The 22,639-nt window shown below is 55.0% G+C and overlaps 3 protein-coding genes and 1 pseudogene across 9 annotated transcripts in view; all 4 read right to left on the reverse strand.

Moving 5' to 3' along the window:
• LOC116997665 (mas-related G-protein coupled receptor member H-like) overlaps positions 1 to 2,814 on the reverse strand; it is a 33,926-nt gene extending 31,112 nt beyond the window's left edge. For all 6 annotated transcript variants that reach the window (XR_006163005.1, XM_033062728.1, XM_033062727.1 and 3 more), the window contains exon 1: positions 2,632 to 2,814. The gene's annotated coding sequence lies outside the window, so the exon portion shown is untranslated. The remainder of the gene's footprint in view (positions 1 to 2,631) is intronic.
• LOC116997728 (mas-related G-protein coupled receptor member H-like) lies at positions 1,357 to 13,283 on the reverse strand. The gene is made up of 2 exons (XM_033062807.1): positions 13,095 to 13,283; positions 1,357 to 2,387 (listed from the first exon to the last, which is right to left on the reverse strand). The coding sequence occupies exon 2, from the start codon at positions 2,275 to 2,277 to the stop codon at positions 1,357 to 1,359; it is 921 nt and encodes a 306-aa protein (XP_032918698.1). The 5' UTR covers positions 2,278 to 2,387; positions 13,095 to 13,283.
• On the reverse strand, positions 4,998 to 12,027 carry LOC116997729 (annotated as a pseudogene).
• Positions 13,284 to 19,111: 5,828 nt separating the features above from the next.
• LOC116998220 (mas-related G-protein coupled receptor member F-like) lies at positions 19,112 to 21,375 on the reverse strand. 2 transcript variants are annotated; one of them, XM_033063702.1, is made up of 3 exons: positions 21,279 to 21,375; positions 20,443 to 20,745; positions 19,112 to 20,196 (listed from the first exon to the last, which is right to left on the reverse strand). In XM_033063702.1, the coding sequence occupies exon 3, from the start codon at positions 20,084 to 20,086 to the stop codon at positions 19,166 to 19,168; it is 921 nt and encodes a 306-aa protein (XP_032919593.1). In that variant the 5' UTR covers positions 20,087 to 20,196; positions 20,443 to 20,745; positions 21,279 to 21,375; the 3' UTR covers positions 19,112 to 19,165. The 2 variants fall into 2 exon arrangements, with proteins under 2 accessions (XP_032919593.1, XP_032919592.1); XM_033063701.1 differs by lacking the exon at positions 21,279 to 21,375 and having other exon boundaries at positions 20,443 to 20,874.
• Between the last annotated feature and the right edge of the window lie 1,264 nt (positions 21,376 to 22,639).

Below are 22,639 nucleotides of genomic sequence, written 5' to 3' on the forward strand. Positions count from 1 at the left end.
TTCCAAAGCCTGACTCACCACCCACAGCTTTCACTCTCCCTTCCTTTTCCAGGAGCAGTGGCACCTTGGTTTCCCCTGGATTTAAGGCAATGAGAAAAGGAGGGACAACTTCCCCCTGGGTAAGGGATGTTGCTGCTGCCCAGGTCTGTCCCAGGAGGAATGAGGAGATCTTGGCACTGTCAACATCATCCCAACCATTGCAGGCACGTGCCTTAGGAAGAGTTCTGGTATGAGACAGGTACCTGCCCTCCTCACAGACCAGAAAGAATCTTTAGAATGGAATAAAATAAGGAAATGAGGCATTTTGGACACTGTTCACAAGAGACAACCTCTGCAGAGGAGCCTGGATGTTGTTTATTCAAATTCTGAGGTCACAGTTATCACATTGGAAACAAACAAAAAAAACCCCAAATCTAATGGACTGGTAATAACAAAATGACAAAGATCAAAGATGGATTTTGGGTGCAGCTGCTGTGCAGACTCCCTGTTCAGCTCCTCCTGAGGATGGCCAGGTTCAGGATGGAGGTGGTCAAGGGATTCCTTGGACACTGATGCTGGGGAACCAGAGGACGGCCCCATTCTGCACAACAGCAGTATAACCCCTAATTTCTGTGCAATTAAAGGGTCTAAGCACCTGGTGATGTGAATTTCCATGTTGAAAGCTGTTTTGGTTAGTAGGCACAAGGGTTCAGTGGAGGTCACTTTGACCCTGCACTTTACTCAGGACGATTTATTTCTGGAATTAGAGAATGTGACAAATTCCCACTGAAAGTACAAGGGAATGTTGCTGTCCCTGCCCAGCTCTGCAGCCCTACCTGGTGTCTCTTCCCATCAGCTGGGAATGCAGGGCTGGCTCTGCTGGACAGAAGGGAAAGGAGGCTCCGTGTGATCCCAACCCCTCTCCTGCCATCCACAGACACCAGCCCCTCAGGGATTTGGGAAATCACTCCCTTGTGCTGGGTGTGTCCCCAGGCCGTCAGATGTCTCATTCTTTGCAGGCAGGAGATCCCTCAAAACACCAAGAAACTCTTCTGGGTAGCCAAAGGAGATGGAGTTCATTCCCTGGGGCCCAGGCAATGAGGGTCATTCCATGGGGAATAGAGCTGGGGAACAGCACTGAGCCCAGCTGCAGTGCCTGGAGCCATGTGGGCAGGGCAGGCAGGAGGAAAGCCATGCTCCAATGTGCTCCATGGCAAAGCATCCCTCCCACATTGCCCCTGGCAATGCCCCTGCTCCCTTCTCCTGCAGGAGTGCACCAGCACAGGGAGGGTGATGCTGTGGATATTTATTCATCTGGTGACTCCAGGAAAGCTGTGCCGAGGTCCTTCAGCAGAGCAGTGGAAGGGATCAGCAGGCTCAGAGCACTGAGTCTGTGTTTGCACCATTGCTGACGGCAGGGTTTTCTTTCTTCTCCACAAAGACCCTCTGGAGGGAGAGCCGGAGGGACTCCATCGAGCAGGGACTCCAGCACCTCCCTGCCAAGAAGTAGATGAAGGGTTTGATGCTGTTGTGGATGCAGTTGAGCAGGAAAACGACCTCGGTGGACACAAGAATGTAATCGAGCTGCTGCAGGAAATTGCAGATGCCAAGTAGGAGAATGAAGAGCACAGTGATGAAGACAACTATGTGTCGCCTCTGGGGTTGCTGGTTCTTGGAGCCACACTTGGCCTTGATGATGTTGATTGTGCTGGAAATGGCCACGGGTGCAGCAAAGAGGAGCAGCAAGATGGTGTACACGGAGATGAGAGCTGACCTGCACTGCCCCTGCTCGTGGGATTGGCAGAGGGAATTCAGCGTGGGAATGACAGTGAAGACAGCAAAGAAGGCCCAGTACTGGACACCATTCACCACCCACCACAGGCGCAGAGGAACGTTGCAGCCGAAGCAGAGTTCGCAGAGGTCGACCATATTCGCCGCACCTCTGCTGCGTGTCAGCTGGTACAGCCCCCAGTAGTAGGAGAGCTCTGACAGCTGGAAAAGGAAGCTCATGTACATAAAGGGCAAGACAGGAGAGCAGGACAGGTCCTCCACCAGGAAGAGGAGGGCAGAGGGGACTGTGAAGAGAAGGACGAGGAAGTCGGAGACACCCAGGTAAAAGATGCCAGAGTTATGGTTGTTTAGCCTGAGGAACCAAAGGACAGCCCCGTTCCCAGCCAGCCCACAGAGGCAGATGAGCAGTGTCACACTGTGTATGGCCACGTTGGTGACATCTGTCTCACAGAGATCGTGCCCTTCAGTGGGTGAGGCAGGAGATGGGGACACGGTGGTCACCTCCATGGATGGACTCTGGGCAGGCAGTGGGATGTGGTCCCTGGCTGTGGTCAGAGTGGATGGGAGTCAGTGCTTGGAGAATCCAGGGATGGACCATGCAGCTCCTCAGCAGCTCCCTGCAGTGGGGAGGATTCAGTGGGGAGGAGTGAGATGTGCAGGGCCGGAAGGCGATGGAAATTGTGGGGTGAGAGGGAAATGGGATGGACTGGATGTTCAGCAGGCAATGCAAAAGGAAAGCACAGGGTAGAGGAGGGGGGGCCTGGGGAGGGCACTGGGGTCACCAGGAGAGGGTGGCAGGAACAGAGCAGCTGCTGGAGGAGAGGAAGGTGGGGCAGGGAGGAAGGAAAACATTGCACTGACCTGTTCACTGTGGGGCAGCAGCAGGCACAGGGGGTCTGTGCAGATCAGCGGTGCTTCCTGGTACCTCTTGCTCCTTTGGGATCCATGTCCTAAAGCGGCTCCTCCCAGGTCAGTAACATGAAGGAGAAAGTGCCCAGATCACCAGGAGCTCCCATTCCCGTCCTGCTGGCTCTCTCTGTGCCCTGTCACACTGTTGTTTCCCAAGGCTGAGGGTGGTCACAGGGAAGTAAGGAGTGGTTTTAGAACTGTGGATCTATCAGAGTTCCACAGCCTCAGGGTTAATGACCTTGATTTTTTTCTTCTCTAGAAAGCAAGTGGTCAATTTCTTTGTTGTGAAAAACAACGCCGCACTTCTTAAAATTTAAAAAATTTTACTCAACTACAGCACGGGAGTTAATAATGTAAAAGGCACAGCACTGGGTGCCCACATGCTGACAGAGGCAGAGCCACAGGCACACTGCCTACCCTGTATCTCTGGGTAAGCCAACCCCTGGTAAGCCAAGCCCCACACTCAAACATTTTCCACTCCTCCGACACAGCTCCTCCTTCGTCCCGGAGCTTGTGCATTCCTTGTGGCTTCAGCTCCTCACAATGGTCAGAGATCAGCATTACAGCATTCAGCATGAACACAACACTCACATTAGGGAAACTCCACATCTGAACAGAGCTTCTGTTAATATTGTAACACACACAATATTCATTCAACATTTGCGAGAGTCAGTCACCATAGCACCTGTTTATACAATCTGTGAATGGCTCCTCATTTCCCCCTAATTAGAAATGCTCCTGCTCAGGAGAGTGTCCCATTCTTCAGTTGTCTTCCCTCACCAGACAGGTTTCTACCATTCCTTGTTTCCCTTCCCTGAGGGCTCATTGTCCCTCCTGCAGCAGAGGGATGCTGGTGGTGCTGGTGGCACTGATGGTCCATGCAGCACTGTTGAAGCATCTGGCTCTTGTCAGAAACAATTCCCATTCCGTGAAGAGCTCCAGAATCATTGCCAAAACCTCCCCATGGCTCACGGCGGCACCCATGAACTCCCATTTCCATCATTCCAGTGCAGGCTCACACAGCCCAAGGGAAGGACAGCAATCAGCTGCTTGCAGACAGGTTATCAGCACTTGGAGCCCACATTAATTACAGCCAATTCCCTTGGTGATGCAATGAAAGCTATTAGAGACCAGGGAGCTCTGATCCCCCTTCCAGGCCTTCACCAGAGCTCCTGCTCCTCCTCAGTCCTGGGAACGCTTGTGGTTGTTTATACCAGATCCCAAACTGTCCCTTTGCCCGCAGGGACACCTTACACTAGGCCAGGTTTCTGCAAACCCTCTCCATCTTCCAGGGATGGGGCAGCCACAGTCTCTCTGGGCAACCTGTGCCAGGGCCTCAGCACCCTCACAGGGAAGGATTTCTTCCCAATATCCAATCTGAACCCACCCTCTGGCAGTGGGAAGCCATTCCCCCTTGTCCTGTTACTCCATGCCCTTGTCCAAAGTCCCTCTCCAACTCTCCAGAAGCCCCTTTAGCTCATGGATCATGAAGTGTTTGCACTTGCAAGGATTGTCCTGGTGAGGGGATGTGAGATTCCATAGCTGGGGACACAAACGCGGTGTCAGCAGGGAAGAGAGGGGACAGTTCTGGTCCCAGGGCCACCACAGGTGCCAGTTTCCAGCAGGAGCATCCCAGATGCCTGAGGCATGTCAGCCGGGTAGCAATCATATCACAGACTTCCAGGAATTCTTTGGGATTCTCCATAGGCTGCTGTCTGAGTTCCAAGGGAGTGTAGAAGATGAAGGCATCTGGAAAACCCCCGGACTGGAGGAACACCCAACTCCTGCCCCCCACTCCTGCTGGCACTGTGGTATCAGAGCCCAAGAACCCCGGGGCTGGTATCGAGACTCGAGAGTAACTGGATAAAAGTGGTGTTGTGCTTTAGCACCTAAGTTAGGTATTTTAAAGGATCTCCTGTAATTTTGTTTAGTGTGGAAGGGCCCCAGGGGCCCAGGCAGAGTTGCTGGTGCTCTCGTGTCCCCGCTGGTTTTAGGAGAGGCCGCTCTCTGAAATGCAGGGTCAGATTCCAGTGCTGCTGGCCTGAGCCCAGCAATGGTGTGCTGGGGAAATTCCCTTGCTGTGGCTGTGAAGGGAGGGAGTTTGAATCCTGCCTGCTGCTTGTTCTGCTCTCCCTTCCTGCTTTATTGATCTCCACGCACTATCTTACTTGTAACTGTTAAGAGATGGGGTGTATATTCTCTTGTGAGTGTTGCAATAATAATATTCCCAGAGACAGCCCTTTGGGGTTAGTATTGAAAAACTGGGGGCACCTAAGAGGGGGGAATTGTTGTTTTTTAAATCCAAACTTATCAAACTCTCAGAAAAGATATTGTCTGCTTATGAACTTAATAACGATGAGGCATGGCCAAGGGGAGAGAGGGCAGCGAGGGGCTCGCCCCGGCAGGTCCCAGCACTGAAGGAGCACAAAACCCTTGGCACCCATTCCCCTCAGGGCAGGGGCGGCGGGCACGGGCAGAGCCGCCCTGTGCAGCCCCGGCACCGCCCCTGAGGAGGGGCCGGCACGGGGCTCCTCCGGTGCCGGCCGCGGGGCTCCTCCGGTGCCGGCCGCGGGGCTCCTCCGGTGCCGGCCGCGGGGCTCCTCCGGTGCCGGCCGCGGGGCTCCTCCGGTGCCGGCCGCGGGGCTCCTCCGGTGCCGGCCGCGGGGCTCCTCCGGTGCCGGCCGCGGGGCTCCTCCGGTGCCGGCCGCGGGGCTCCTCCGGTGCCGGCCGCGGGGCTCCTCCGGTGCCGGCCGCGGGGCTCCTCCGGTGCCGGCCGCGGGGCTCCTCCGGTGCCGGGAGGGCCGAGCGGGGCCCTGCACGGGGAGCGGCGGCTTTTCCGCTCGCCGGGGAGACGCCGTGGGTACCTGAAGGGCAGGGAGCTGCCTCAGGAGATGGTGTCAGCAAAGTGAGCCGGGACACAGAGCGGCTTCCAAACCGGTGTAAATCTTGCCTGGTGCTTCCTAGAATTGGGATTCGTGGAAGCAGATCTAATACTCCAGCAGAGTGTGCAGAGTCGGACAGCTCTTGCTTGAGTGGTTCTGGGGAAGCGATCAAAAGTGCAAAAAGAACCAGTTTTACAAGCCCCATTACAACAAGCAGTTGGCAACCAGGAGCCACACCAGTGAGGCAAAAACAATACCCTTTGAAATTAAAGAACCATAAGGGAATGACATCTATAATTGAAATATTCCTACAACAGGTTTATTAGTGCAGTGTGAGTCCAAATTCAACACCCCCATTTTAGCTGTTAAGAAAGCAGATGGTAAGAGTTACCTATTAGTAGAGGATTTAGGAGCAATTAACAAAATTACAGAGGACATACACCCTGTAGTAACCAATCCCTACACACTTTTGACCACACTGACAGATGAATTAGGGTGGTTTAGTGTTGTAGACTTGAAGGATGCCTTTTTCTGTATTCCTATACACAAAAACAGCCAGGAGCTTTTTGCTTTTGAGTGGGAAAATCCCGAGACAGGGAGGAAAAGTCAGCTTACTTGGACAGTTTTACCCCAAGGTTTCAAGAATAGTCCAACAATATTCTGAAAGCAGCTAGCAAAGGAATTGGAGGACTGGAAAAGACAGGAGCCAGAAGGAGTTATTCTTCAATATGTGGATGACATCCTGATCGTGGCTAGAACCAGAGATGACTGCTTACAATTTACTGTAAGTTTACTAAACTTCTTGGGATTGAGTTTCTAAAGACAAAGCACAGATTGCTAAAGAAGCAGTAGTTTGCCTGGGGCTTGAGATCTTCCGTGGACACCGACAGCTCAGCAAAGAAGGGAGAGAAGCCATCTGTCAACTCCCAGAGCCCCATAGAGTGAGAGAGATGCAAGCCTTCCTGGGAATGGTAGGTTGTGCTGTTTGTGGATAGCAAATTATGGACTGTTGGTAAAACCCCTACATGAAGCATTAAAAGCAGCTGGTAAAGGAATTATAACATGGATGAACACAGTAGAGCAGCTTTTATACAGCTGGAATGCTCACTGATGTCAGCTCCAGCACTGGGACTGCCAGACTTGACTAAGCCTTTTGAACTTTTTACATATGAGAAACTGAACATGGCTTTGGGGGTACCAGCACAGCGCCTCAGAAAGCAGCAGAGAGCTGTGGCCCACTTTTCTAAACAGCTACACAGTGTTACCAAGCCTGGGCAGGGTGCCTGAAGGCCGTGGTGTCTGCAGACAATTGAAGAAATCTGTTCCAGCCGACCGTGCCCCTGGAAAATCCAGATTGGAAGCTTTTTTCAGATGGAAGCAGCTTCATGGAAAATGGTAAAAGGATGTCAGGTAATGCAGTAACCACGCAAGACAAGGTGATTGAGGCACAGACTCTGCCAGCAGATGTCATCACAGAAAGCTGAATTGATTGCTCTGATGAGAGCCCTAGACCTGAGCAGAGAAGGTAAATATATGGACTGACTCTAAAGATTAATTTAGTGTTGTCCATACCCATGGAGCTATCTGGAAGGAGAGAAGACTTCTGAATGCTCAAGTCAAAAATGCTGAACAAATACTCGCCCTCTTAGAGAGTATTAAAAACCTGCAGAAGTAGCTATCATGTGTTGTAGAGGTCACCAAAAAGGGAAAACCACTCCAGAACTGGGAAACTGTTTTGCTGATACAGCAGCAAGAGGAATTGCAGAAAAAGGTATTCTTGCAGTAATTCCACAAAAAGAGATTGATTTGTCAGGGTTCACCCCAAAATATGACCAAGCAGACAAACTAATTAAGTTCCTTAAAGCTGAAATCACAGAAAGAGGATGGGCTGTTAGACCAGCAAATCAGGTTATAGTCCCACCCCTGATCCTTTGGGAGCTGGCTCAGAGAGAACATGAAAACACACATTTTGGGGTGGAAAATCTTTTGAAACATCTAAAAAAGGTAGTAATAGGAGAAGGAATGACTGACATTGTACAATCAATAGTGAGCAAATGTGAAATCTGCTATAAAAACAACCCTGACACAAGGAGAAGAGTTCTGTCAGGAGTGACAAAGGCAGGGGATCCCCCTGGAGATTACTGGCAATTGGATTTTGCACAGTTACCATGCACAGAGGGATACTGGTACATCCTGGTATTGGTTCACACCTTCAGTGGATGGCTGGAGGCTCAGCCCTGTCGCACTAACACAGCCAAGGAAGTGGTGAAAGTTAATCATATAATTCTGAGGTTCAGGGTTCCTTTGGGGATATCATCAAATAGGAGACCACATTTTGTTGCAATAGTGGTTAAACAGGCTAGCCAGGTTTTGGGAATTACTTGGGATCTGCATACACCTTACAGATCCCAGGGGCAAGTGGTAAAGTTGAATGTATGAGTGGGACTCTCAAAACACAAATTAGTAAAATTTGTCAGGAAATGTCCATGACGTGGGTTCAGGCCTTACCTATGGCTTTACTGTGAATTGGCATACAACCTGATGGAGGAATAACATCAGTCCCTATGGAATACTGTATGGCAGACCATATCAAATCCCACATATTTCAGGTGAAATTCACATGAAGGAGAAATGTGATTTGCAGAGTTATTTAATGGCTTTAAGTTCCACTTTGCAGAAGCTCCAGAGTTCCATTGTGCTATTCAGACCTGTAGGACTGGACACACCTGCACATCCATTCCAGCTGGAGATTGGGTCTATGTGAAGTGGTGGGACAGTGATCCTCTGCAAGCCAAGTGGAAAGGACCATTTAAAGTCCTGCTGACTACCTTCACTGCAGTCAAAGTTATTCTGTTCTGCTTTGGTGTGCAGCTTTTTGTTTTATATGAAGGGTTACTAGGATATTTTCACAGGATGGTGAAGGCAAAGCAGTCCTGTTCCAGCTGGGGACTCAAGGACAATCTCTTCAAACTTCAGGCCCTAAGCATAAACAATGTGAAAAGAGGAGAACAAGCAAGCAAGCAAGGAGGATGAAACTTCATGATTTGAGGCCATTAACTGGACAGTTGATTTCTGTATGCAAATGGGCTAAAACCTACAAAAATGTGAGATCTCGTGACCAAGCTCTCATTTGCTTCCATCTTGGTGCCATCTGGGCAGGGCCATGACTGTGGCACTGGTACTGCCAGGGTGTGGCCTTTGAAGGCCCCTCAGTAAATATCCACTTTATTGCTCTTAACTATGCCTAGCCTCTGTTCCAGCTCCTCTAGGTGTCAGTGCTGGTGATGTTGGGGGCACTGAAATGGTGCCAGCACTACCAGTGCTGGTGAGGGAGCTGGGTGCTTCTCAGGGACAACTCCCTTTCTGGGAAGAGGTCTGGGATCATTGCCAAAACCTGCCCTGGGCCCAAGTACTCACCAGACTCAGCACAGCTTCCATAGCAGGATCATTGATGCAGGCAGGGTTTTCTTCTGGCTCCTCAAAGATCCTCTGGAGGGAGAGCCAGAGGAACCCCACAGAGCAGGGCCTCCAGGACCTTCTTGCCAAGAAGCAGATGAAGGGTTTGATGCTGCTGTGGATGCAGGTGAGCAGGAAAGCCATGTGGGAGGACAAAATGGTATAGCTCAGCAGCTGCAGTAAATTCCTGAGGCTAAGAGGGAGTGCGAATAGCACAGAGAGGCAGATAACAATGTCGAGCTTCTTGGGTTGCTGCTGTTGGGAGCCAGACTGGACCTTAATGAAGATGATTGTGCTAGAAATGAGCATGAAGAGACCACAGAGGAGGAGGCTGGAGACAAACATGGAGATGACAGACACCTAGCAGTACCCAGGTAGCTGAGATGGTAAGGGAAATTACTGTGGTAAGAACAGTGATGAGTGTGATGGAGAATGCACAGAGCAGGGCACACACCACCTTCAGCAGGTGGTGGGGATGGTGGCAGCAGTGCCAGAGCAGGCAGAGAATGGAGCTGCACCTCCAGATGCTGATGAATGTCAGCACGTACAGACCCAGACTGCAGGAGACAAGTGACAACCAGAAAACCAACCACACATACGGCAAGGGCATGAGGGCAGAGCAGGACAGGTCCTCAAACAGGAAAAGCAGATTGGAGGGGACCAGAAAGAGGAGGAAATCAAAAAAAGTCAGGTGAGGATGTAACAGGTGGTGCTGTTTCTACACAAACAGCGGGAGCAGAGGAGCCTGAGGACAGCGCCGTTCCCAGCCAGCCCACAGAGGGAGATGAGCAGTGCCACACTGTGTATGGCCACATTGGTAACATCTGTCTCACAGAGATCATCTTCAGTGGATGAGGCAGGAGATGGGGACATGGTGGTCACCTTTATGCATTGACACTGGCCAGGCAGTGGGATGTGGTCCCTGGCTGTGGTTGTCAGCGTGGATGGGAGTCAATGGTTGGAGAATCCAGGGATGTACGACACGTCTCCTCAGCAGTCCCCTGCAGTGGGAAGCAGTTAGTGGGAGGGAGTACAGTAATTTCACGACTATAAGGCGCACCTTTTTGACTAAATTTTTTCCCTGAACCCGGAAGTGCGCCTTATAGTCCGGTGCGCCTTATCTGAGGGACAAAGTTGCGAAATTTGCCAAACCGGAAGTGCAAGCCGCAATGGGGGGGCGGTGCCGCGGGAGCACCGTGTCGCAAGCGGGGGCGGGAGCGGGCGGCCACAGCCGGCAGGAGCCAAGAGGGGAGGGAGGGAACCAACGCCAGTCCTGGCCTGGGCGGAACAAGGAGCTGGGTGGCGCCACCATGGGCGCTGGGGGAACGAGAAGCCGGGCGGCGCCGGCCCTGGCCCGGGCGAGGGGGAAACGAGAACCCGGGTGGCCCTGGCCCGGGCGCGGAGGGAACAAGAAGTGCGAGCCCGCAACAGCCCTGAGCAGAGCCCGCCCGGCGGCGGCATCGGAGCAGCGGCAGTGAAGCCCCTGCGGCCGCCAAAAGGCGACGCCGGCCGAGCCGCTGCGGCCGCCATAAAGCGGCGGCGGCGAAGCCCCAGCGGCCGGTGGATCGCGGCATCGGGGAAGCCCCCGCGGTCACCAAATCGCGGCGCCGCCGGAGCCCCCGCGGCCGCCGAGAAGCGGCGGCGGCCGAGCCCCCGCGGCCGCCGAGAAGCGGCGGCGGGGAAACCCCTTGCGGCCGCCGAATCGCGGTGCCGCCGGAGCCCCCGCGGCCGCCGAGAAGCGGCGGCGGCCGAGCCCCCGCGGCCGCCGAGAAGCGGTGATGGCCGAGCCCCCGCGGCCGCCGAGAAGCGGCGGCGGGGAAATCCCTTGCGGCCGCCGAGAAGCGGCGCCGCCAGAGCCCCCACGGCCGCCAAGAAGCGGCGGCGGCCGAGCCCCCACGGCCGCCGAGAAGCGGCGGCAGGGAAACCCCTTGCGGCCGCCGAATCGCGGTGCCGACGGAGCCCCCGCGGCCGCCGAGAAGCAGCGATGGCCGAGCCCTCGCGGCCGCCGAGAAGCGGCGGCGGGGAAATCCCTTGCGGCCGCCGAGAAGCGGCGCCGCCGGAGCCCCTTGCGGCCGCCGAGAAGCGGCGCCGCCGGAGCCCCTTGCGGCCGCCGAGAAGCGGCGGCGGCCGAGCCCCCGCGGCCGCCGAGAAGCGGCGATGGCCGAGCCCCCGCGGCCGCCGAGAAGCGGCGGCGGGGAAATCCCTTGCGGCCGCCGAGAAGCGGCGCCGCCGGAGCCCCCACGGCCGCCAAGAAGCGGCGGCGGCCGAGCCCCCGCGGCCGCCGAGAAGCGGCGGCAGGGAAACCCCTTGCGGCCGCCAAGAAGCGGCGCCGCCGGAGCCCCTTGCGGCCGCCGAGAAGCGGCGCTGCCAGAGCCCCCGCGGCCGCCGAGAAGTGGCGGCGGCCGAGCCCCCGCGGCCGCTGAGAAGCAGCGGCGGGGAAGCCCCTTGCGGCCGCCGAATCGCGGTGCCGCCGGAGGCCCCGCGGCCGCCGAGAAGCGGCGGCGGCCGAGCCCCCGCGGCCGCCGAGAAGACAGACGCCATGGCGCCCACGCCACCGTGCCCTGAGAGGACGGGCGCTGGTGCGGCTGCACCACCGAGCCGAGCGGGGACGGGCGCTGGGGCGGTTGCACCGCCGAGACGAGCGGGGAATGGCGAAAGGGTGGACGCGCCGCCTTGCCGAGCGGGGACAGGCGCCGGGGCAGCTGCACCGCCGTGCTGAGCAGGGGACAGGCGCTGGGGTGGCCGCACTGCCGTGCCCGGAGAGGACAGACGCCATGGCGCCCACGCCACCGTGCCCCGAGAGGACGGGCTCCAGGGAGGCTGTGCCGGCGAGCCGAGCGGGGACGGGCACTGGGGCGGCTGTGATGCCTTGCTGAACGGGGACAGGCGCCGGGGTGGTCGCGCAGCTGTGCCGAACGGGGACAGGCACCGAGACAGCTGCGCCGCCTTTCCGAGCAGGGACAGGCGGCCGGGCGGCTGCACCGCCGTGCCCGGAGAGGACAGACGCCATGGCGCCCACATCACCGTGCCCAGAGAGGACGGGCTCCAGGGAGGCTGCGCGGCCGAGCCGAGCGGGGACGGGCGCTGGGGCGGTTGTACCGCCGAGCCGAGCGGGGAAGGGCGAAAGGGTGGACGCGCCGCCTTGCCGAGTGGGGACAGGCGCCGGGGTAGCTGCACCGCTGTGCTGAGCAGGGGACAGGCGCTGGGGCGGCCGCACTGCCGTGCCCGGAGAGGACAGACGCCATGGCGCCCACGCCACCGTGCCCCGAGAGGACGGGCGCCAGGGAGGCTGTGCCGCCGAGCCAAGCGGGGACGGGCGCTGGGGCGGCTGCGCTGCCTTGCCGAGCGGGGACGGGCGCGGGGGTGGCTCCGCGGAGCCTCGAGGGGGAACAGCACGGCAGGAGCGTCAAGCCGAGCGAAGGAACGGCACGACAGGAGCACCGAGCCGAGCGAGGGAACGGCACAGTGGCTCCGCAGAGCTGCGAGGGGAAACAGCATCGCGGCAGCACGGAGCCGTGAGGAAGAGGCGGCCCCGCGGCTGCGCCAAGCCACGCCTGCCGGCACCAGGGGCAGGCGGGAGTGCCAGGGCCCACTGCACGAGGAGGGCGCCTGGGGCTGCCTTTGAAAGCCTACACTCTGTGAAAAATGTTTCTAAATTGTGCTCCTTCCAGTAAACTCCACGATCTCGGGTTTCCGTTACTAATTCGTTACTTTGTTGCGCATGGCTCGTATCTTTGCAGCAAAAAAAAAGTGCGCCTTATAGTCCGGTGCGCCTTATCTGATCTACAAAGTTGCAAATTTTGCCGACTCCCGGGGGGTGCGCCTTATAGTCCGGTGCGCCTTATGGTCGTGAAATTACTGTAAGTTTTGCAGTGGAGAAGGACAGTGTGACTTGTGGGTTGGGAGAGGGAGTTGGAAGGGCTGGGTTGTTCAGCAGCAAGGGCAGAAGGGAAGCTTAGGGAGAGCAGGGAGCATCTGGGGATGGCACTGCAGTCACCCAGGGGAGGGTGGCAGGAACAGAGCAGCTGCTGGAGGAGAGGAAGGTGGGGCAGGGAGGAAGGAAAACATTGCACTGACCTGTTCACTGTGGGGCAGCAGCAAGCACAGGGGGTCTGTGCAGATCAGCGGTGCTTCCTGGTACCTCTTGCTCCTTTGGGAGCCATGTCCTGAAGTGGATCCTCCCAGGTCAGTAACATGAAGGAGAAAGTGCCCAGATCACCAGGAGCTCCCATTCCCATCCTGCTGGGTCTCTCTGTGCCCTGTCCCGCTGTTACTCCCCCAGACTCAGTGGAGCCAAATGGCAGTCAGAAGTTGCATCTTTGGCTATATCAGAATTTCACTTCTTCAGAGTTACAGTAATTTCACAACTATAAGGCGCACCCTTTTGACTAAAATTTTCCCCAGAACCCGGAAGTGCGCCTTATAGTCCAGTGCGCCTTATCTGATGTACAAAGTTGTGACATTTGCCACCCCGGAAGTGTGAGCCCGCAACAGTCCCCAGCAGAGCCCGCCCGGTGGTGGCATCAGGCCAGCGCTGGGCCAGGGCGAGCCCGGCAGCATCGGGGCGGTGGCCGCGTGGGGGGGGAAGGGCGGCGGTGCAGCCCGGGCGGGAGGGCGAAAGCCGCCGGCATCGGGGCAGCCCCTGCGCGAAGCGGGCTTGCCGGCATCGGGGTGGCCGCCGCACAGGGAGGGGGAAAGCTGCCGGAATCGGGGCGGCCGCCACACGGGGGGTGGGAAAGCCGCCGGAATCGGGGCAGCAGCGGCACGGGGTGAGCCTGCCGGAATCGGGTCACTCAGAGCGCCAGGGAACTCCCAGAGCGCACCGGCAGCGCGGGGTTCCCAGTGCGCAAGGGGGGCGCGTGACACCCGGAGCGCCAGGGAATTCCCGGAGCAACGGGGTCCCTGGGACGTTCCACGGAGCAGCGGCGAGTATGCCTTGGCCCCGGGGATGCTCCACGGAACGGCGGCAGACATAGCCCGGCCCCAGGGACACTCCACGGAGCAGCAGCAGACATAGCCCAGCCCCGGGGAGGCAGGCCGAGTGGCCGCGGGCATGTCCCAGCCCTGCCGGGGACAGGCGGGCCTGGAGGCCCATGGCTGCCGAGTGGAGGCAGGGCCTCGGCCAGCAACCGTGCAGGGGGAGCTGGGGGCGGATCCGTGCTGCAAAAAAAAAGTGCGCCTTATAGTCCGGTGCGCCTTATCTGATCTACAAAGTTGCGAAATTTGCTGACTCTGGGTGGGGCGGGGCGCCTTATAGTCCGGTGCGCCTTATGGTCGTGAAATTACTGTATTTATCTTGGGATTTATTTTTTTTTCTATGCTATAGAGGGCATGACTTTTGTCAAAAGCTCCAAAGAAAATATTTTGCAAAATGGCTCATTCCTTCCTCCAAATGCAAAAAATCCCTTCCCTGCACATTGTCTCATTCTTCCTTCCCTCACCTGACAGGTTTTACCATTCCTCATTTTTTTCCCTGAGGGGTCCTTGTCCCTCCAGCAGCAGAAGGATGCTGGTGGTGCTGGTGGCACTGGAATGCTGTCACTGTTAATGAAGCATCTGGCTGCTTGTGAGAAACAACTTCCATTCTGGGAATATCTCCAGAATCATTTCCAAATCCTCCCCTGGGCTCAAGAAATCACAGGTCAGTCAAGAACTTCAATTTTTGTAATTCTACTGCAGGTGCACACAGCCCAAGGGAAGACAGTCATTAGCTGCTTACAGCCAGGTTATCAGCATGTAGAGCCCACCCTAATTACTGCCAATTCCGGCAATGATGCAATGAAAGCTGTTGGAGACCAGATTTTGGGGTGCTGTGATCCTCTTTCTAGCTCTGCATTAGAGCTCATCCTCCTCAGACCTCGGAGCACTCGTAGTTTTTTATTCCGGACCCCATCGCTCTGGGTAACCTGTTCCAGGGCCTCAGCACCCTCACAGGGAAGGATTTCTTCCCAATATCCAATCTGAACCCACTCTCTCTCCGTGGTAAACCCATCCCCCTTGTCCTTGTCCAGAGGCCCTCACCAACTCGCCAGAAGTCCCTTTAGCCCATGGATCATGAAGTGTTTGCACTTGCAAGGATTGTCCTGGTGAGGGGATGTGAGATTCCATAGCTGGGGACACAAACGCGGTGTCAGCAGGGAAGAGAGGTGACATTTCTGGTCCCAGGGCCACCACAGGTGCCAGTTTCCAGCAGGAGCATCCCAGATCCCTGAGGCATGTCAGCCTGGATAGGAATCATGTCACCTCAGGTTTCCAGGAATTCTTTGGAATTCACTGTAGGCTGCTGTCTAACTCCCACAGGAGTGTAGAAGATGACTCAGATAAAACCTGCAACTTTCTAAGGGTTGTAGCCTTGAGAGCAGCATTGATTCACCTCCTCCCAGAAGAAATTACATTGCTGAAATCCTAAATCATCCCTCTGCATTGTGTCTGTGCTGCAGCTCACATACAGAATTATTATTCCTTGAATCCTCCTGGAAACTGTGTGGTGAATGTCGCTGCCACTGAAATTGTGGCATACCAGTGTCAAAAGTGTCAACAGTAATTTCACGATTATAAGCTGCACCATTTTGGCTAAAGTTTTGGTCTGAACCCAGAAGTGTGGCTTGTAATCCAGAGCGGCCAATATATGAAAAAAAGTTCTGAAATTTGCCAACCCGGAAATATGAGCCCGCAGCAACCCCAAGCCGAGTTGAGCCCACCCGGCCCCGGCAGGCAGGGCTGGCTCCAGGCCGGGGGGAGCAAATGCGGCGGCGAGGTCAGCAGCGCTGGGCCAGGGCCAGCCCGCCTGGGGCTGGCAGTGCAGGTGGGGGCGAGCGAACCCGCCAGCGGAGGCAGCGCCGGCCGGCCAGCCCTCAGTGGCCCTGCTGAGCGGCAGCGATGAGGTGGCTCACTTGGCTCCCGTCGGCAGCCCCGCGCTGCTGCTGCTGTGCCTGTGTGGAATGGTGGGAACGGGGCTGTGCTCTGGCTCCTCGGCTTCCACAGCCACAGGAACCCCATCCCCATCTGTGTCCTCACCCTGGCCATGGCTGACTTCACCTTCCTGCTCTCCATCCCCATCGCCCTGGGGGGATTTTCTGTCCCTGAGAGCTTCTGACACCAGCTGGGCCCGTGACAGGGCTGTGACAGCGGGGCTGAACGTCTCCATCCTCTTGGCTTTCCCTGCTGGTATCTACTCTGTGACAGCCTTCAGTGCTGTGACAGCTCTGTTTGTCCTCTCCGTGTCCTGCTGGCCCTGCCACCGCTCCCAGCGCTTCCCAGTGCTCCTGTGTGCCCTGTTCTGGCTCCTCTCCTTCCTGCTCACTGTCACCCTCTATTTCCACCCTTCAGCTCTCACGGCCTTGGTCCTGAGCTGCCTCTGCTCAGTGCTCACCCTGACCTGTTCTGGTCTCTCCCTGCTGCCCAGGCTCCTGTGCTGCTCATGGAAACAGCCCCCACGGCAGCTCTGTGCCCTGCTCCTGCTGTCTGTCGTCTCCTTGCCCTTCTTCACCGCTCATTTTGGGTACTGGCCCTTGCTGAGGGCGTTTGACTTCTCTGTCTTTGCCCTCAGCACCTCTCTCCCACTCACCTGTGCCAACAGCAGTGCCCACCTCTGATTGACTTCCTGGCTGGGAGCTGTGCAGAGGAATTCCCCTTCTCTGTTGGTGTTGCCTTCCAGAGGGCTTTTGAGGATATGCCAGAGTCAGGGAATAGGGACAACAGTGTGGAATCACCATCAATGGGATCATCATGAAATAGCGTCATCATAAAATCTAACCACAGAATATACAGAGCTGGGAGGGACTCAAAAGGATCATGGAGTTCAGTTCCTGACCCTGCTCAAGACATGTCAACATTCCCACCCATTGTCTGAGAGCATTGTCCAAAAGCTCCTTGAACCCTGTCAGGCTGGTGCTGTGTGCAGCAGGGGAACTCCTGCCTGGGGTGGCTGCTGAATGACATGAGGAATCATCATGGAATGGTTTGGGTTGGAAGGAACCTTGTAGATCATTGCATGCGAACCATTCTACCATGGGAAGGGACATCCAGGAAGCCTATTGCTTTGAAATCTTTGCTTTGAGTCTTTCCAGTACAACAGGTATGAATTGGAATTGCTTTCTCTGTCTCAGAAATGAGCTTCCCTTACCTGTGGAATATTAAAATTGAGTCATCAAGGCTGAGAGCCTTTCCCAGTGGATTTTCATGGTGTGTTTGCTTAAAAACAGCATGCAGGTGGATAAGAGATCTCGGCACAGCAGAGCAGAACAACTCCTGGACAAATCCCTTCCATCTCCAGCAGGTCCTGATGCATGGGAAGACCCAGAGGAGGCTTCACACTGAGCTGTGTTGTGCAGGTGGGTGTGCAGCTGTTTGGGATGGCCCCTGGATAGCTTCCCCAAAAATGCAGATGGAGTTTGGGGATGTGGGCTGGCATGTGAGTTGCAGCAGGATGGTCTTTAATGATCCTACCAACCCAAATCATTATAGGATTCCATGGGAAACAGGAAGCTCACATAGAGAGTGGCCTGGGTCACCCTGGAGACAAGGAAGGTGCCTGGAAGGAGAGAAAGTACATTGGGGGATCAGATCCTTCTGCACTTGTCTTGGGAGGGACTCCCTGTCTGAGTTGTCCTATCCTTGACAAATCTTTTATCGTGGAAAGTTTCTGCTTTCCAATGAACAAGAAAACAGGAGTCAGGCATAAAATACCTTCTCAGATGTCCAAGTCTCTCTCTTCTGGTAATTATAAACAATACGTTAATAAATGCTTTCTAGATGTTTACTCTAATATGTTTCTTGTGTCTCTAAAGCCTGACACACCACCAACAGCTTTCACGCTCCCTTTCCCTTTCCAGAAGCAGCAGCACCTTGGTTTCCCCTGTATTTAAGGCAATGAGAAAAGGAGGGACAACTTCCCCCTGGGTAAGAGATGTGGCTGCTGCCCAGGTCTCTCCCAGGAGAAATGAGGAGATCTTGGCACTGCCAACATCATCCCAACCACTGCAGACACTGCCTTAGGAAGAGCTCTGGTATGAGACAGGTACCTGCCCTCTCACAGACAAGCCAGGATCTTCAGAACGGGATAAAATAAGGAAATGAGCTATTCTGGACACTGTTCACCAGGGACAAGCTCTGCAGAGAAGCCTGGATGTTGTTTATTCAACAAATTCGGAGGTTGGAGTTATCACATTAGGAACAAACCAAAAATATAAACCCAAATCTAATGTTCCGGTACTAACTAAATGACAAAGATTACTATAAAATGGATTTTGGATGAAGCTGCTGTGCAGAGTCCCTGTTCAGCTCCTCCTGAGGATGGCCAGGTTCAGGATGGAGATGGTCAAGGGATTCCTTGGACTTTGATGCTGGAGAACCAGAGGATGGCCCCATTCTGCACAACAGCAGCATAACCCCTAACTTCTGTGCAATTAATTGGTCCAAGCAACAGGTGATGTGAATTTCCATGTTGAAAGCTTTTTTTGGTCACAGGCACAAGGGTTCAGTGGAGGCCACCTTAGACCCTGCACTTTACTCAGAACGATTTAATTCTGGAATTAAAGGATGTGACAAATTCCTACTGAAAGTACAAGGGAATGTTGCTGTCCCTGCCCAGCTCTGCAGCCCTACTGGGGTCTCTTCCCATCAGCTGGGAATGCAGGGCTGGCTCTGCTGGACAGAAGGGGAATGAGGCTCCATGTGATCCCAACCCCTCTCCTGCCATCCAGAGGCACCAGCCCCTCAGGGATTTGGGAAATCGCTGCCACCCTGTGCTGGGTGTGTCCCCAGGCCTTAAGGTGTTACATACTTTGCAGACAGGTGATCCCTCAAAACACCAGAAACTCATCTGGGTAGCCAAAGGAGATGGAGTTCATTCCCTGGGGCCCAGGCAATGAGGGTCATTCCATGGGGAATAGAGCTGGGGAACAGCACTGAGCCCAGCTGCACTGCCTGGAGCCATGTGGGCAGGGCAGGGAGGAGGAAAGCCATGCTCCAATGTGCTCCATGGCAAAGCATCCCTCCCACATTGCCCCTGGCAATGCCCCTGCTCCCTTCTCCTGCAGGAGTGCACCAGCACAGGGAGGGTGATGCTGTGGATATCCATTCATCAAGTGAGTCCAGGAAAGCTGTGCCAAGGTCCTTCAGCAGAGCAGTGGAAGGGATCAACAGGCTCAGATCACTGTGTCTGTGTTGGGATCATCGCTGTCGGCAGTGTTTGCTTCCTTCTCCACAAAGACCCTGTGGAGGGAGAGCCGGAGGGACCGTATGGAGCAGGGACTCCAGCACCTCCCTGCCAAGAAGTAGATGAAGGGTTTGATGCTGCTGTGGATGCAAGTGAACAGGAAAACAACCTGGGTGGACACACGGAAATATCCGAGCTGCTGCAGGAAATTGCAGAGGCTGAAGAGGACAGTGAAGAGCACAATGATGAAGACAATGATGTGTCGCCTCTTGAGTTTCTGCTTCCTGGAGCCCTTTTTGGCCTTGATGATGTTGATTGTGCGGGAAATGACCACGGGTGCAGCAAAGAGGAGCAGGATAATGGCATACATGGAGATGAGAGCTGCCTGACAGTGCTCCTGCCTGTGGGATGGGCATAGGAATGTCATCATGGGAATGACAGTGAAGAGAACAAAGAAGGCCCAGCCTTGGACACCAGCAACCACTAACCACAGGCGCATAGGAAGGATGTTGCGGCAGCAGAGCTGGAAGAGCTTGTACAAACTGACTACATCGCTGCTGAGGGTGAGCCGGTACAGCCCCCAGAAGTAGGAGATAATTGACAGCTGGAAAAGGAAGCTCAGGTACATCAAAGGCAATATAGGAGAGCAGGACAGGTCCTCCACCAGGAGGAGGAGGGCAGAGGGAACCGTGAAGACAAGGAATAGGAAGTCAGTGACAGCCAGGTGAAAGAAGTCATAGGTACGGCTTTGCATGCTGTAGAGGCAGATGACAATCCCATTCCCAGCCAGCCCACAGAGGCAGATGAGCAGTGTCACGCTGTGTATGGCCACGTTGGTGACATCTGTGTCACAGAGATCGTCCCCTTGAGTGGGTGAGGCAGGAAATGGGGACACGGTGGTCACCTCCATGGATGGACACTGGGCAGGCAGTGGGATGTGGTCCCTGGCTGTGGTCAGAGTGGATGGGAGTCAGTGCTTGGAGAATCCAGGGATGGACCATGCAGCTCCTCAGGAAGACCCTGCAGTGGGAAGGATTCAGTGGGGATGAGTGAGATGTTCAGGGAAGAAGGGTAGTGCAAATTGTGGCATGAGAGTGGGAAATGGGAGGGTTGGGATATTCTGCAGGGGATGTGGAAAGGAAGCACAGGGCAGAAGAGGGAGGACCTGGGGAGGGCACTGCGGTCACCAGGAGAGTGTGGCAGGAACAGAGCAGCTGCTGGAGGAGAGGAAGGTGGGGCAGGGAGGAAGGAAAACATTGCACTGACCTGTTCACTGTGGGGCAGCAGCAGGCACAGGGGGTCTGTGCAGATCAGCGGTGCTTCCTGGTACCTCTTGCTCCTTTGGGATCCATGTCCTAAAGTGGATCCTCCCAGGTCAGAAACACGAAGGAGAAAGTGCCCAGATCACCAGAAGCTCCCATTCCCGTCCTGCTGGGTCTCTCTGTGTCCTATTCCACCGTTATTTCTCAAAGACTCGGTGGGGTCACAGGGCAGGCAGAAGTGGTTTTACAGCTTTGGATCCATCAGAATTCCACAGCCTCTGGCTTACTGATCTTGAATTTTTTTTCTCTACAAAGCAAGTGGTCATTTTCTTAGTTGTGAAAAACAATGCTGCACGTCTTACAATTTTAAAATATTTACTAAACTACACCAAGGGAGTTAATAATGTAAAAGGCACAGCACTGGGTGCTCACCCACAGCCAGAGGCACAGGCACACTGCTCACACCAGTAACAGGCCTTATATACTCTGGCTAAGCCAACCCCTGGTAAGCCAAGCCCCACACTCAAACATTTTCCACTCCTCCGACACAGCTCCTCCTTCGTCCCGGAGCTTGTGCATTCCTTGTGGCTTCAGCTCCCCACAATGGTCAGAGATCAGCATTACAGCATTCAGCATGAACACAACACTCACAGTAGAAAAACTCCACATCTGAACAGAGCTTCTTTTAACATTATAACACACATAATAATCATTCAACATTTGTGAGAGCCAATCACCATAGCACCTGTTTATAACATCTGTGAATGGCTCCTCATTTTCCCCTAATTAGAAACATTCCTGCCCAGGAAAGTGTTCCAGTCTTCAACTTTGTTCCCCCACCTGGCAGGTTTCTACCATTCCTCATTTCCCTTCCCTGGGGGCTCATTGGCTCATCAGAGGGATGCTGGTGGTGCTGGTGGCACTGGAATGCTGGCAGTGCTGGTGAAACATCTGGCTGCTTATCAGAAACAACTCCCATTCTGGGAAGAGCTCCAGAATCATTGCCAAATCCTCCCCATGGCTCATGGGGGCACACCTGGCCCATTTCTATCATTGCAATGCAGGCTCACACAGCCCAAGGGAAGGACAGCAATCAGCTGCTTGCAGCCAGGTTATCAGCACTTGGAGCACACATTAATTACTGCCAATCTCCTTGATAATGCAGTGAAAGCTGTTGGAGACCAGGGTGCTGTGAACCCCCTTCCAAGCCTTCACCAGAGCTCCTGTTCCTCCTCAGTCCTGGGAACACTTGTGGTTGTTTTCACCTGATCCCAAACTGTCCCTTTGCCAGCAGGGACACCTTCCACTAGGCCAGGTTGCTCCAGGCACCATCCAACCTCGTTATTTCCAGGGATGGGGCAGCCACAGCCTCTCTGGACAACCTGTGCCAGGGCCTCAGCACCCTCACAGGGAAGGATTTCTTCCCAATATCCAATCTGAACCCACTCTCTGGCAGTGGGAAGCCATTCCCCCTTGTCCTGTCACTCCATGCCCTTGTCCAAAGTCCCTCTCCAACTCTCCAGAAGCCCCTTTAGCTCATGGATCATGGAGTGTTTGCACTTGCAAGGATTGTCCTGGTGAGGGGATGTGAGATTCCATAGCTGGGGACACAAACCCGGTGTCAGCAGGGAAGAGAGGGGACAGTTCTGGTCCCAGGGCCTCCACAGGTGCCAGTTTCCAGCAGGAGCATCCCAGATCCCTGAGGCATGTCAGACTGGGTAGGAATCATCTCACCACAGGTTTTCAGGAATTCCTTGGAATTCACTGTAGGCTGCTGTCTGAGTACCAAGGGAGCGTAGAACATGACTCAGATCAAACCTGCAACTTTCTAAGGGTTGTAGCCCAGAGAGCTGCTGTTGGGATTTTGTTTTCTTTCAGTCAATGGATTTTTTTCCCATGGCCTTGCTATGAAGCAGCGATGGCAAGGTCCTTGTTGAGTGAAGGGGGGACAAGTGAGGGAGAACCTCCTGGTTTTTTTGGGAGTTTCTCTCTCTGGGTGGGGGCGTTGGGGAACACTGTGAGATTAGAAGCAGGAAAAGGAGGGTGGGGGGCTGTTGCTCGCTGTCACTTGCTCTTGGCTTCACAGGAGAAAGGTCACTGCTTCTTGCACCGCTGTCCCAATGGTGGGAGCAGCCACCTCTTCTGCTACTTCTGATTTTTTTTGACAAGTTTTGTTGGTCTTTTTTGCCTTGTTATATATA

The sequence above is a fragment of the Catharus ustulatus genome, chromosome 6, assembly GCF_009819885.2.
Source record: "Catharus ustulatus isolate bCatUst1 chromosome 6, bCatUst1.pri.v2, whole genome shotgun sequence".
Taxonomy (NCBI): Eukaryota; Metazoa; Chordata; class Aves; order Passeriformes; family Turdidae; genus Catharus; species Catharus ustulatus.